Source organism: Centropristis striata, chromosome 21, assembly GCF_030273125.1.
Source record: "Centropristis striata isolate RG_2023a ecotype Rhode Island chromosome 21, C.striata_1.0, whole genome shotgun sequence".
NCBI lineage: Eukaryota > Metazoa > Chordata > Actinopteri > Perciformes > Serranidae > Centropristis > Centropristis striata.
The window spans coordinates 18,538,660-18,555,042 of NC_081537.1; the positions used below are offsets into that span (position 1 = coordinate 18,538,660).

The 16,383-nt window shown below is 37.8% G+C and overlaps 1 protein-coding gene across 2 annotated transcripts in view; it reads left to right on the forward strand.

Annotated features, from left to right (window-relative positions):
* The first annotated feature begins 6,136 nt into the window (after positions 1-6,136).
* Positions 6,137-16,383, forward strand: part of dock1 (dedicator of cytokinesis 1) — a 244,084-nt gene continuing 233,837 nt past the window's right edge. Inside the window, exon 1 of one of the 2 annotated variants that reach the window (XM_059325282.1) lies at positions 6,137-6,345. In XM_059325282.1, the coding sequence (XP_059181265.1) occupies positions 6,303-6,345 (43 nt within the window). In that variant the 5' untranslated portion in view covers positions 6,137-6,302. The remainder of the gene's footprint in view (positions 6,346-16,383) is intronic. The other variant, XM_059325284.1, reaches the window with a different exon arrangement.

Consider the following 16,383-nt stretch of genomic DNA (forward strand, 5'->3'; position numbering starts at 1 on the left):
TCATTATGTCAACACAGTGAGCGTGAAGCTTTTAACTCAAAGTGTATATGATGTTTATAAGGTTTATTAAAACACCTGCACTTTCTATCCCAGTTCCTCGCTGCAACGGATGGATTGCTTTGATGTCTGCAAGCAGCCTGAGCCTTGTCAGGATAATCTATGTATAAACAAGGACAGGGCTGAAAGATCAAACCTCAGATCAAACTCAGTGAGTGTAGGGCTGCCATGTTCAAAGATTAACAGGGCTCCTTCTCCAATCAGTCCGCATCTCTCCTTATCTTTCTGCCTCCTCCTCCCTCCTCCCTCTCCTTCTCTGTTTGTCACTTTTTCAAGCCTAACAGCACCTGTTTCCTTTACCTGAAATCCTGCCAAACTACTGTGGCACGAGTCAAGACCAGTTGTACTTGAAATTGACTTTGTTTTGGGGAGCGTTTGACAGAGGACAGGGGCAACACTGCTGCAAGGAGCTGATTAGAGGCAGGTAAACTGTGTGGCAAGTCAGCCCTGAAATAAGCTTTTGTTCTCCCTCTGGCTAACCCAGCCCCTGCAGTTAGCTTCCCCGTGGCCATATTTGTTCTAGCACTGATCAGGCACTGAACATCAATTGAAACGGAACCTTTGTGTGTTTCAGAGAATTTTCTGTTGTGAGAGAGAATTACGTCATGTTTTTCAATTTGTTTTTGTGTATTGCTTCAAGGTACAACTCTTGCATAATGACTACACTTGTATAATTGTGCATTTCTTGGAATTATGAGAATATATATTTTTTAACATACTCTACTTAAAACTCCAGCTGCAAATTGCATGTCAGTACATACCCTGGTTCCTGTTGGTGGTTGCTTGATTCTTCGGAAATGTTGGAGTGATGGCTTGTTTCAATTTCAGCTGTAAAAAGACAAAGGCCTTTTAGAAGATATTTAAAAGAGATTTTACTTTTTTTTGTGAAAAATGCTGGCTTTTATTCTTGCTTACAGTTAGAGGAAACTATCAGTATCGTGTATTCAATATGAGTTAGCTTAGCCTCTCACACTGACTAAAAACATGTAAAAAGCTAGCCTGGCTCTGTCCAAAGGTAACAAAACATACCAACACCGCTAAAGCTCATTATTTTACGTGTCATATCTTGTTTGAATGAACCCTGATAATAAAAAAACTAGCTGTTTCCCCTTGTCTTCATTCTTTGTGTTAAAGTGCTCTAAGCTAATTAACTGGTAACTCAGTATTTACAGTACAGAAATTACTTTCAACACCTCACCTCAACACCTCTAAAGCTAATTATTTTACTTGTTACATCTAGCTTGAATGAAACCTTAAGAAAATTAGGTAGGTTTTTCTCCTAGTTTTTAGTCTTTGTGCAAAACTAAGCTATGCTAAGCTAAGCTAACCAGCAACTCAATATTTACTTTACAGCTCAGTTTTTTTATTTCTCAGAAAAGAAAGAATTTCAAACATTATATCTCAAAACTAGGGCTCATAAATATCAGTAAAACACATCTTTAATTTAAGTAACTGTTGTGGAAATCCCCAAAAATCTAAATGACTTCACATAATATCCTTTTTCCAGGGAAGAGTCACAAGGGAAGGAGTGTGCTTTGTGCATCAGCTCAGTCGAATCACTGGTACAGCACAGCAACTTATTGATTTTGAAGTCATATTATCAGTTCAGTGGGTAATACTCCCATTGAATTTTGTCTGTACATTGACTCGCATCCTCTCAGGGCCCGAAGCTCAATCTCTGCTGCCACAGTTCCAAATGAGTCGTAAACCTTTCGAGAATGCGTGGAGTTCCTGCAGTGTAAGCTGTTTTCAAAGGATGCCTTCTCCCTGGGTAACTAAGACTTGACTACAAATGGCTCTCTGTGGCACTCTGTGTGTTTTAGACTGTCTTGCCTTGCCTGACACTACGCACCATCACCTCCATTACACAGCACTTTACCTTAAGACTTGCAGAGCTTACACTGTCTCACTAACATGTCAGAATCACAGTCACACAGCCTGAAAGGATGTTTGTGCCAAAGCCAGGCTAAATCAGTCCAGTGGCTTTGCAAAGGTCTGTTTTACAGGATGGTACCAAAATAAAAGACACAAAGAAAATATCCTGAGGGTAGAGAGAGCAAAAACTATCAAAACAAAAATCTTTTTGCACATCTAGATGTACTGTAATTTCCCAGCTTGGGATAAATAAAGTATATCTATCTATCTATCTATCTATCTATCTATCTATCTATCTATCTATCTATCTAGTTTATATTTACAGAAACTTTAGAAAACTTCTGAAATATGTGCTGACCACAGGCATAGGCAAATGCATATGTTGTCTGACATGTGCTGGTATAAAAATATTTTTCTCACAGAACAATGGAGAGAACAATGCATATGGTGATTTAGATTTATTTTTAGTTATTCTTTATTTAAATAGTCATCACTTCACTAATATTAAGCAGGCTCTACTTTTTGAATATTTGCATGAGGCTTTGTTAGGTGTAATGTGTTTTACCTGGCTAGCAGAGGGGTCCAAGTACGGTGTTTGTTTGCCAGAATCACCCACCATCATAACTCTTCTTTGGATTGGCAGCCATCCAATTTTGACTGGAGCAAGACAACTGAGTTGAGCCTGCTCCTTCCTCGGGGCCTGCATTATATGAGCTCTCTCCCAGCTTCCTCTGCGCTCTGGAGCAGAAAAAAACCCAGTTTGGAGGGACTCTTGGCTGCCGAGCGAACTCTCACACAGACTGGGACTTCCACACAAAGATGAGCCCCTGCTGCTGAAGGAGGGAATCCCCGGCTGTCTCCAGGCACGTCCGCTTGACTCTTTGTCCAGAGCAGGCATGGATGTTGTCCGATCGCTGAAATTGGGAAGCTGATCATGAACTGGGGTTCTGAGAAGTTCTCTCTCTATCCTCTGCAGGTGCTCCAACCAGCCGTCCAGCTGGCCTCCCTCAATGGCACTCTGGGGTCGGGGTGCTCGTTGGGGGCGAGAGACACGGGGCAAAACCTCCCCTTCTGGTATTAAACTCTCCCAGTAGGCCTCGTCTCCTGATCTCCTCCAGCTCGGAGCCCTTCGTAGGTGGGCAGCTGGCCTGCGGAGAGTCATCTCTCTGGTGCTCAGGTAACAACTCAAAGCTCTCGAGTTTCAGCCCACAATAAAAGCCCTTTTTACAGTGGAAGTATTAATGAGACTCCCCTCACTCAACTGGACTTCTTACCATGAGGCATGCCAGAAATGCACTGCAGGGAATTAGTTGCTACAAGAATGCTGGAGGTCATTGTTGTTACAGATCTGTTATGAGAAGATATCAGAAAACCATTAAGAATGAGAAATTGGTGGAAATTTTTCGAGATCATAAGACACACTACAATTTCATGCTCTCATTTTACCGCTCCACAGTCCTGCTGATATAATTACTTACCAAACAATCCTTTTTCACTTGCTTCCAATTCCTCTGTCCTTGGTGTTTAGGAAGTAAACACTCTCTGTCTTGATATAAACTAGGTGCTAGTGGGTACTGTCTCCACTAAGGCATGTAACAATGTGAGGGATGCTCTGCAGAACAAAAGAGTTACTGAGCTCAAGAGCTGAACATCCAATACAGAAAGGGAGATGGAAAGAGACAGAGGGGTGGGCGGGCTGAAAGAAAAAAAACAAACACTTGTTGATGCAGTGCTCGCCGTAACAAGATCTCTTTTTAAACAAAATGCACATTAACATTCAGCCCTTTAATTATTAAACCGTCCAATTCTGTGTTTATTCACAGTGTTTAAAAGAATGAATCAAACTTCCTGACATTCAGACGTCCTTACAAATGATAGAGCATCACTAATGAGCAGATTATCCATGTTATTCCATGAGTCACTTACTGCTTGAGAAATCCTCTTTGTTGAAATTCTGCTCGTCCCTGTGATCTCGTGGTTGGTGGCTGATGATGAGGCGCTGCTATCCTCAAGCCTCTAACCCGAGCCATGTGACGTTTCTTAAAAATGGGCCAGTGTCCTCTTCGATAAGTAACCATGACCCACATGATGTCCCACAATGCATGAGTGAAGGGTATTTACCAGACAGAGAAAACTTGCCTCGAGCTGGATTCAAGATTCTGTTTCAGATTCTATTTAGAGGCAGTTAAACACAGATCTTCAAAGATACAACTTCCTCCCAAAAAGAATTGGCAGTTGCTTGGATGTTTAATGAATTTCAGTGTTTCTCAGTGGATTAACAGTCCCCAGATGTCCTTCAAAAGCAACTTCAGTCCCACTCGGTGGTATAACATTTTCCAAACGTCTTTCAAAGACCAAGATAAGGCAGAGATATATTAAATATCAATTGCTGTGACCTGCTTTAAGACACCTTATCAAACTGAGAAGCAACAAACAGAAGGAATGTGCAACAGTGTAACTCAATTTGCATCTTTTTGTCTGCTCTGACTGGGAGATAACATCAAAACAAATCAAAAACTCAGTTGAGTAAGGACAGATTTAAACAGGGTTCAAAAGAGGCTGGTTCTTGGTTATGTGATAATGTTTGAAAGCAGCACCGCCCTCTGCTGGCAATGCTCCAACATGGCAAGTGCAGACAGTGAGCAAAGGAGGGCATGGGGTCATAAGTTTGAGACTTCACTAAAAGATGGGAAGCAGCAACAGGATGCAAAACCTTTGCAACAAAAACAGTATAACAGCATGAATAAACATGACTGGATTCAAATGTGTGCACCAGGTGCATCGCTCTGATGTCTTTTATTTAGCTCCTGCAGCTCTGAGGAACATTTCTTATTAGTTCAACACATCACTGCTCAGAATAACAGATTGGCTTTGGCCCCTGTAGTTTCAGCAAAGAAGGAAGGAAATGGTCAGAAGCTGCATGAATTGTAATTCTGTGGTTGAACCAATCAGAGGAACAACTTCTGTGTGTTTTACCATTGGATAACAACCCACACTGAAAGGTCACACATTTAGATTTATCCTATTTTTTGAACGGATTAAGATAAATTGAAACAGTACGTGTGTAATAAGTTTAATTTCCATTCAGTTATTTATTTAAAAATGAGTCAAACAGAAAAAAAATTATTGGCAACAGATTTTTTTGTACTGAAGTCCATTAACCTCCAATATGATGTCATTCAAATTAGAAACTTTCTTGAAATAATAACGCAAAAAGAATAAGTTCAGATCACAAAAATAATGAGTTATAATAGATGAATTTCAAGATAATCATTGGGCTCCCATATTACTGTCCCTAATTGATTTATTATGACTGCAAAGAAAATTGAAAAAAGCAATCTTCTCCATTATAACAATTTGTCCTGAATGCAACTAATTCAAATAGGATTTATTTATTTGTTTAATTATGCATTTTTATCACAAATTTTAAAGTTATATTAATGTAGCATACTTGTATTATGACTTATCTTTTATTGTATTTTCTTCAACATATATATTAATCCCATACTCTGTTGAGTTTTGGATCAATCAACCAATCAATCAATCAATCAATCAATCAATCAATCAATCAATCAATCAATCAATCAATCAATCAATCAATCAATCAATCAATCAATCAATCAATCAATCAATCAATCAATAATTTCAACCAAAATATTAGTTTTTCCTATTTTTTCTTTTTATATCCACAGAAGCCTAAACACTTTAGTAAGCTTTATATAAAAGCAATTAATAAAAACCTTATAACAAAAAGATTTATGTAATATATATATACACATATATACATATACATATATATGTATATATTATGAGAGAGAGACACACACACACACAGAGGATAATAAATAAGTTTTCCTTTTTTCTTTTTTAATCCAAAGTAGCCCAAAAGTTTGAGTAAGCTATATGTGAAAACGTTTCATTGTCAATTACCGCATGTATTTTTCTTTTTCTTCTTTTTTTCTTTTTAAATACACAGTAGCCTAACAGTTTGAGTAATGTTAATATAGCCTACACATAATCAATAAAAAATACAACAAGCAGTCTCAGATAAAGTCAACTAATAATTGCGGTAAAACTTATTTTCATCGGTCCTGTATCACTTTCCGCCCGTGTATAAACCATAGACTGTATATAAACAGCAGTGGGAGTTTAGCGGGACTCCTACTGTATGAACGCCTACAGGCTGAAAAGTTGTGTTCCCGTCCTCCCCCTTGCGGAGCGTCCTGTCACTGGTGGAAAATGGCTGCTCGGAGTGGCTCCCTAAAGCTCAGAGAAAACTGAAAAAAAAGTCTACATTTACAACAAGAGGTCACATCTGGACCTTTTCTAACAGGCTTACACGACAACTCGGGGAAGCCTCGACACTGAGAATGTCTCGCTGGGTGCCCACTAAGAAGGAAAAGTATGGTGTTGGTACGTAAGAAAACTTACATGCTCCATCGCTAGCTCGTCCTAGCTCTCTGCTCTCAGATTGAACAAGTTTGGGAAGGATTGTGATTAGAAAGCGACCGTGGGGCTGTGTTGTTTCTCCTGTGGCTGTGTGCGGGATTTTTTAGTGCTCAATTTTGCCTTAACTGTGTGAATGCAAATCTCATGTGTGGGGAGTTTGCCAGCTAGTTTTGCATGAAACGCAAAACAAGGAATGTGTGTCTATTGTGAGGAAGTGGGCTGTGTGTGTGGACTGGGAATTGTTAGAGGCGCGCCTAGTTGTAGCGCTGTTTTACGGGGCCTCCGCTACAAACTAACCAGCTAGTAACAGGCTACGCATAACTTGTAACTACTTAGTTTGTTGGCTGTTTGTGTTTACTCTCCTCTCCCCTGCAAGGAGAAAGTCTTTGTTTCGTTGTTATTTAGTGTCACTTCCTCAAATGCTTTAAAACAAGGCGCATTGGCCTGAGAACACTGTCCCGTTTAGCTTCCACTCTCTCCTGCAGGGGGATTTATTAACAATACTCAAAATATCACATCACAGGAAGTATTCTTCTGCTTCTGTTACTGACTTACTTAGTTAGATACACTACAAGACCAGAACAATGCTCTTTATACCACTGCAACCAACACGAATCTGAATTTCTGATTTAACCCTTAGAGACCCATCAGTGACCCACTTCTGTGGGTTTTCTCAGAGGGGACAGGGGATATTTAAGGGGAGATAGAAGGTCGAAATTTCATGTCACATGAATGTGGTATACACTGTCTGAAAGCTGGGAATCTGAAGAATAATTTGAAATGAGTTCAGCATGGTGTGTTAAATTCTTGTAGTCGTAAATCTGTAATGACCACTGTGTTTTGGTAAGGCGGTTGGCGGATGGATGGTGATATTGTTATATACTTATGTACTTCCTTTTTTATATTTTGGCATGTTTTATGGTGGATATGAATTACTATTTTTATTTTTTTGCACCCTTGAGTCTGGGCTACTTTTCCTTCCTGTTACTTGTCAAAGTTTTCTAATTTGCACATTGCCATGGTCAATTGTATCTCATATGTTTATGCAGCAATTTGTTGGGGTTGATACTATTTGTGCCACAGATTTGGTGAAAAATTTAACAATTTCTACCAGTTGAGAATTGATAAAAATGGTCATAAATTCCTCCAAAATATCACATTAAGACTTTGAGGACCAACAGAAAAAAAGTAAATCTATGCTGTGATTTGATATCCAAAACTTTTAGCATTTACAGATTTCTGCAAGAATTGTATCCTTTGATGATTTGATTTCAGACAGTTCTGTTGTGAATGTTGTTAAAAGTGGGCATGTCTGTAAAGGGGTGACCTGCTGGTACATCCAGAGGTCAAGGGACCCCTGAGAAAACGGCCATGCCAGTTTTTCCCTCGCCACCATATAGCTTAACTTATTTAGCCTCTTCTTGACATTGATGACATATTTTTTTACATAATGAGTAAAAACTTTTCTGCAGGCACTGATAAACTATTTTATTTCAAGCACTTGATGTAAAAACATTTACATCAAACCACAGGGTTTTCCTTATTATAGTTCCGTCCCCAGGGACAAGTCACAAAGTCTGTTCATACTTTTAGTGTAAGTTGTTACATTTTTGCACAGATTTTGATATCTGTTTACATTAAAACACATTTGTGTTTTATTTGTATCCCTCTTGTTGAGAATTGACGGATCGTGTATATAAAGAAACTGTAAACTACCTCATAAACCACTCTGATGAAGGCACAATCTGTAGAAATGTTTAAAGGATTGTTTATTGGAGACGAGTGGCATGATTTGTTTAATTCTGAAGTTTAATGGGAAGTGAGAAACACAAGAGTAACACATGCTCGCTGTGCTTGAATGCCTGAAATAATAGTGTAATGGAACTAATCCTGGTTTTTCTGGGGATCCCCCGGAACATCCTGGTCCCGCTCAGCCGGCACTGTAGCAAATAACACGTTTTTATCCAGAGGAATCAGATTTCACGACAATGGGTTGTTATTTTTAATGCGTGCGATGTACCCCGCCACATGCATACTGAGCCCCTTTTAGCTGTGTCCATTAGTGGGACTGAGGGCTTGCAGCTGTATGAGGGATGCTGATTGATGGATGAGTTCAGCAGGTTACACCAAAGCTCTGATTGGCATCCCAGTCTGTAGCTTCCAAATGAGCTGTGCTTTTTTATCATGTCCAGTTGAATCTGTGTGGTCACTTTGTCTCATGTACAGAAAACAGCCTCTGGGTTTACATTAGTGTGTGAAATGTATACTATTCCGTACTAATGATTGCCTGGGTATATTCTTAAGTATCCATGAGATGTTGAAAGTGGAAAGTCTTCAAAAAAATCTTTGTGAATTCTCACAGGGCTCACTGAATGCATGAGTGGATGAGTCATTAGAAGAAAGAGAGGCAGCTGCCACATCACTGCTGCAGAGGATTGATGGGGTGCACAGCCATTGCACTTTTAATACTTCATGTGTTGACCAAGTAGCACTAATGAGCACTCGGTGAGACCTCTTATACTGGCAGTACTCACTGTGGACCTATTCCTTGTTTCAGCAAAACTTTTGTCATACCATTTACTACTCTCATAATGGCCCTATGGCTTATTAGTGTATATAGGAAAACTGCCTTCTTTAGTCTTTTCACTGCAGTATTAATAATAAATGCTACTGTCTTCTTACATGGAGCAGAGCAGTGATAATAAAGGACTTTTTCATATTGTCAGATTCACATTACTGGATGTGGATGATTGTGGAAGCAAGACTTTGCATGGTAGCTAGCTCCAACAGAATAACCAATATTGGAAATTGAACCGTATTAAATTTGTGTCACAGTAATAACTGCAAAAAACACAAATCCATGAAATATTCATAATTTGTTTTGTTTGCCTCTTCTTCTTTTTCTTTGCTGCTTGTGTAGTTCTCTGCTGGGCCTCTGAGTGGAAACCAGCAGCTCATTAGCTTCATCAGGGTCACATGAGGTCGTCAGTGAACTCTAATGATTAGTTGTAGAGTTGGGTAATGATTTAGATTTATATCCATGTTGTGACATGAGACTAGAAATCATCTTTTGATTTATCGCTACATCATGGTTAGGGTTGTAACTACGGATTCTTATTATTATCGATTAACCAGTCAGTTGTTTTACAGCTATCTTATTAATTAAGTCTATAAATTAAACCACCATTAAAATTGATTTTAATAAAACCTCTAGCACAAAAGCACAAGGCCCACCTTAAAAAAAACAAACTGTATGCTGTATTTTTTATTTTCTCTGCCATCAGACAGATGTTTCTGATGGGAAACTGAATCCGTTCTATCCATTGAGCTCTCTGAAAAGCCACCAGACTCCTGTGCCATCAGACAGCCCTTTAATATGGGGAGATGAAGCTATAAACCAGACTCCTTTGACAAAAACAGTAATTTTATTCTCAGAACACAGGAGTTGCTGGTCTATAGCTGCCTCGATCAGTCAGTTTGTTTAACTTACTCCTGCTTTCTGTGAGATAAAATTAATGTTTTTGTCAAAGGAGTCTGGTTCGTAGCTTCATTTCCCCATATTAAAGGGCTGTCTGATGGCACAGGGAAAGTGGTGAATATATTCAAAATATAGAGGATACTTAAACCAATATTGATTTAAAAAATGCATTTAATGTATTTATTTATTTTCGTTATGTAAAGTGCCTTTGAGTGTCTCGTGCACTTTAAAATTGAATGTTTATTATTATTATTATTATTATTATTTGATTTATTTGATTTATTTCTCCTTTTTTAGGTGGCTAAAATCTGTTTTTCTACTGCCTCTGTCTGCAGCAGTATATTGCTTAGTTTCTGTGTCAGTGCTGTGACTTTCATCTAGTGTAGGTAATACACTGACTGATAAGTACCTCAGACAACCCACTTAAAAAAATCAGAAGTATCACTTTAAAATTTGCATTATACAATAGTTGTCTGGCAAAAAATTAAACTCTTCTATCTGGATGAAATATACATTTTGGATTAAATAGATTATTGAATGCAAAATATGTTATGCAGTAAGTATGCAGCATAAGTGGAATATAACTAAGTACATTTATCTAAGTCCTATAATTAAAAAGGCCCTTTAGACTTTTCTTGTACTTTACCTGACTATTTATATGCCTATACTTCTGCTTCACTACATTTATCAGTTCAAATTGGCTCCATCTCGACCGACTACAACAGAAATAATTTATTTTAATATATGACAATCTATTCTTCTGCCATATAAGTACTTTTATTCATGTTATTTTTTAACACTTTGCTTATACTTCTGTAAAGTGAAATTGTATCTATATGGCTCTTAGTTTTCTTTCACATTGTTTTATTGATACTTACTTACGCAAGAGATCTGAATCTTCCATCACTGCTCTACAGACATCAGTTGGTGTGAGACTTGTCGAACAAGGTTTGGTATGCCAGCAGCACCTTGACTTGATTTTGGAAACTCATGTTCTTAATGCATCCTGAATCCTCCTCGTATCCCACTAGAGGCAACAAACTTTATTGCTTTTTACATTGTTTCTCAGGATAATTGTGAACCCCGAGGCATTAGCTCCACTTCCTTCTCCAAACAATGTCTTCATTTCCACTGGCACGCTCAAAACGCTGCCTATCAGCTTGGATTTAACTTGGCTGATTTGGTAAATTGACAAAATTCATCAGCATTCATGAGGCGGTGGAAAGACAGCCAGAAAGAATTATTGACTAACTACAAATGGAAGTTGAGGTTTTGGGCTAAAGGGCGTAACTTCATTCTCTGACCCGCGTGATAGAGGGGCCAGGCAAACCATTTGTCAAAGAAATATTAAAATCATATCTCTCTTGACCTTGAGCTGATTTCATTACACAGTTCTTTTCTTGTCAAATAGCAACCAGCCTGGCATAAATCAAAGGGATCAGGAATTTTGAAGCCTGGTTATTCTTGTGGCTTCTCAAAAGTGATTTAACAGGGCCGTGGGGAAATGTTTTCTCGCTGTCTCTCGGTCCGCTGATGAATTAACCAGAAATACTTTTTGATGCTAATTTCAAGTGTTGTCTCATTAATTCTGTTTCATCAGGATGCTGCTGTTCCTTAAGAGAGACTTCAGAGGTTTGTGGTTCTCGAAAGAAAACCAGGGAACACTAAGCAACAGGACTATTTACTGTATCTACACATCGCTGTTGAGACTTTCAATTACCCTTGTGAGCATGAGAAATGTTTTCCACCTCTCGCTGCGTTTCATTTTGCAATTTAGCTTTAAGTAATCTAGCATAATACCAGCTCAGAACATAAAAATGCTGTGATTGTGCAAAATACATTTGGACTTTTTTTCCTCCTCCCGGCTTGCAGAACTTTGCAGGTTTGGACAATAAGGAAATGCTTCTTTCTGTAGGTCATATCACACACTGCCAGCTTATCTAAGACGACAATTGGACACATAAACGCACCGAGCCCTAAACGTTCCACGCTCTGGTGTGGCTATGATTCATATTTTTAAACTGGTGTGTAGCAGACAAGAGGCCAACAGGACTGACAACCCTAGACAGCTCTCATTTGGAACAGGTTAGCGGTGAGTGACACATTGGGAGCAGAAAATAGAGGCGCAGTCGCTTCGTCTCTTGACTGAGTAATTTGTGCAGCCCCCGCCCTGCACCCAAGAAAACCATCTCCCACCCACAAGTGCAGTAAGCTAGCAAATATGGCTGCAATTAAAACACAGTCTCGGTTACTACATAAATTCTAACCATGTGTCTTAAACTCCCTGCCTCACTTTCTTTACACTTCTCTAACAGCCTTGGCTGAAGCTGTTTGCCGTAAAATATGGGAGAGTGACATTTGTGTAATTCCCTTTCATCAGTTTACTTTCTGGTTTTATATGCTCGGAGTTATTTTCATTCAGAAAATGCCTTGTCTCACGTCTGCGTTAGGCACAATAAATATGAAAGGGGGAAAAAGTGTAGCTCTTGTCAGCGCCGTGCTCCCTGCCAGACACGGCAGCTATTAATTCTGACATAACAAAGGATTCAACAGTATTAACTACACAGTTGAGCTTTAGAAGAAGGCACCTGATTTTCCTCTCCTTGCACTTAAACTTTGTCCGGGAAAGAAAAAGCTGAGCCGACAAAATTGTAGAGCTTTTACTCCAGTGAAATAAAGCAGGTGATTAATAGGATGGAGCTGGCAGGAGAAGGAAGGAGACAAGCAGAAGAGGAGGAGTGATTTTTGTCTTGTCAGGAGAGAAACAAACATCTTTGTTTGGGTTGTTTTACAGCCAGGTGGGGTTTATGATCAGAAACCTTTGCTCATAAATAAAACTGCACAAACAGAAACTTTCAGCAGCAGAGGGAGATGATCAAATTAAAGGATGCACAAAGCCACAGTGTGATAAGTTCGTGTCACACATCCTTCCTTTGCTGCGGTGACCAGTTAGTGTGTGGTAATGTTTGGTACAGTGTTTATTATTAAGTGCTGACTATGAGTGTGCAGCTCCCTTGAGCGGTCACCTGGAGCCGGGAGGCTAAGCTTACACCAATATTTCCAATTTTATGAGTTTGTGCATCACGGTGTTGGATTATTTGTTTTTGTGCGTGTGCAGGATGCTGCTTCCACTCTCCGCCTGGGAACCCATCCTGCTTTAGTTTTTCCACACATTTAATACGACTGTGCAGCACTTATTGAGCTGCCCTGCAGATCTGTTAACCAAACATCTTCCTCTTTCTGGTTGCCAACGCTGCATTAACATCTGCACAAGTTGATTTGTGACTTTATAGTTAGTTTATATGCACCATTGCACATCAGGTGCCAAGAACACATTTTGGGCTTTACTGTAAGTGATGTGCTATAAATAGAATTTTATTTTTAGTTATGGAAACAAGATAATCAAATAAAATGATTATTGTGCCATATTCAGTTTGACAGTGATGCTCTCGACAAAACTAATTTATTAGATATGCTACCATTTATTTTGGTCTAATTTCTATTTATTTATTTTTAATATGTTGAATAAATGCTTTGTTGTTTTTCTTAGTGATGGAATTAAACTAATACATTTAATTTTATTATTGTATAATGTTATAATTTTAAAAATATTTTTTAAATGTATATATTTTTAATTCATTATATTTATATTTATCATTTTTTAAAATTTTAATTTTGTGTTTGTTTTTCAGATGAACTATGATGCTCTCAACATATTTTAATTAGTTTTGGTCTAATTTCTTTTTATTTATTATTTTTATATGTTGAATAAATGTTTTTAGTAGTGGTGGAAGTGAACTATACATTTTTTTATAGAATTTATTAAATGTTTTTAATGTATTTATTTAAATCTATATATTTTTATTTATTTACTTTATCAATGTTTTTTCAATTTATTCTTGTTTGTTTTTCAGTTGAACTATTTAAAAAGTTTTTTTTTTTTCCAAAAGTCAATGAGTAATATGCATGAAAAATTATTTTCTCAAGATTGACCAAAAATAATCATGATTATGATTTTAGCCATAATCAAGCAGCCCTACTAGCTTTGTGTTAGTTTGGGTAGTCCTGATATAATGATATGGCTTAGTGTGTTACATTAAGTGTAAATATATTTAGACACTTAATGTTCTTATAATTTACTCTTCATTGTGTCAGTATTCATTCGACTGTCTCTTAGTCTTAGCCAAAACTTTGGCCATCCTCCTCCTCCTCCCTTCTCTTTGGAGGTCAGTATGACTTTGCTATTATTCATTATGAAAAGGAATTATATATCAACTGTGGGCCATGCTGCTTGGTGAGGCAATTCTAATAGTACAGCTCCCAATGGCTTGCTGTGAGATGGTGGCTAAGACAAATGACAGCTGGCCTATTTAATCAGTGCATAGCTAAGTGGTTCCACACTATTCCTTTTTGGCTCACCACTGAGACAAAGCTGGAACACTTCTACATCTTGTTTTAAGTGTCGCTGTCTTCCGAAAGGTTGCGGTTAGAGGGCTTGTGAACAAGTTAACCTTGGATTTACACAGGTGGAAATTTGATTTGTCTCTCGACTGTATCCATAATTTTCCACAAAGCGCTTAACCTTTTGACAACAAAACACGGAGCCTTTTCTGTGGCAAAGAAATCTGGAGAGCGCTTAAAATTTAATGTCATGAATCAGACATGAGTCAACATCCTGTGAAATCATTATTTGTACCCTTTGTGAGGACTTTTTGTCCTTGTTCTTGAGCTCAGCTGTTTGTGCTGTAACTTCTGGAGAGTTAAGTCGTTGCTGATAAATGTTATTATCAGTTTGTAGCCTGCATGTTGTTTTACAAGATGTTCTATACATCATAGGATACAGAAACATGTTGTAGCAGTCTTATGAGCAAATATTTTCTTACTATCAGTAGATAAGTATAGGGCTGGGTCATATCCCGATATATTTGGGCTGATCGATATACAATATATAGTTTTTTATTCAAAGCTCCATAAAGTGCACATTAAATAAAAAAAGCCTAAGAAATAAAATAGGCCAATCTTTTTCTAAAATAAATATTTATATGAGAAAAGAATAACAAATATTACAAAAGAACTTAATTTGTTTACTGTGTAAACACCCACACTTCAGTTGAACTTTCGTGGAATTTTTGTCACATAATCCTTTTTTTAATTATTATTTTTTATACAGGATTTGGTTATTGTAAACTGTTTATTTTTGGCGAAATTTTAAACAAGACGTGAAATAAATTGCTTTAATGAAATATCACTATTTTAAATTTCTCAAAAGTTACAATTTTGTAACTTTTTCTGATAAAAGTGTTGGTCAAACATGATTTATTCCAGGACTGTCTGGAATTTGAAAAAATAATTTCAGTTTTTACAGTTTCTGGCGTTGATAATCCATGTAATTTTGTTTGTTTGTTTTTGTTTTGTTTTTATTAAGAAAACCAGCTTTTCAGACACGCTGACAGGCTCTGTGATTTGATTCAATGCAAAATAGTTTGCAGACTTCCTTTTTTAGCTTCATGGGCGAATGCCATTATATGACAAACCCTAGTAAGGGCAGCATTTATATATAAAGATAGAAAATAAATTTGAACTATATCGATGTAAGAGATATGGTCTAATTTCATATCACATTTAAAAATATATCGATATATTTTTTATATCGATATATCGCCCAGACCTAGATAAGAACCATCTGAGTGAGAACATACCAATAAAAATAACCAAATTTTCTTTAGCTGGAGTATTAAAAGACCCAAACTGTGTCACTGTCTAGCCTTTGGTAGACACAGTTTGGTTTAGCAGAAAAAGGTGACACATTACAGTGGACCGTGATGGACCTTCATGGTAGTTTGTCAAAGGCAGCAAAACACGAACAGGAAAGGACACACACACACAAACACACACATGGGGCTGATCATGTATGATGGGTGATTGATGTGGGCTCAGCTACACAGGCAGGCGGTCTGCAGTGCCCCGGGTATTGATTGTGGACATGCCAAGCAGCTTGTGCATTGTCTGGAAAGTGTCCTGCTGTGTTGCTTTTGCTTGCTTGACAGATGGCTAATGGTGTGTAACACATCAATGTGAAACAAAGGTCACTGATGTGGATGTGTGTTGTTACATAATTTAGATTCAGCTGGATGAAATTAATACATAAGAACCTTTCAACTGCCATATTATATCAGACAGGCGGTTAACATGGGTGTGTGAAGTTGTTGAATCATATTCATGAACTTCAGCTTAGTTTAACATCTGAAGACTTTAATATATAATGATAGTTACCCGAATTGAACCGTCGAGGACAAGATGACTTGTGGATCCGAGATGTAATTCCCTGTGGATTAAAGCACTTTTCCACTATGACAAAGTTAAAAATTGTCTTTTCTTAGAGTACGTCTATTATAATTTAATCTAAAGGAGCAAGTTTGTCCATGTTGGCAAGAAAACTAATGTTAACTGTTGCTGCTGCAGTGAAGCTGCAAGAGGCAAGGCACTTGGGAGCCTGCATTAACGTCATACCCTGGATTTATATA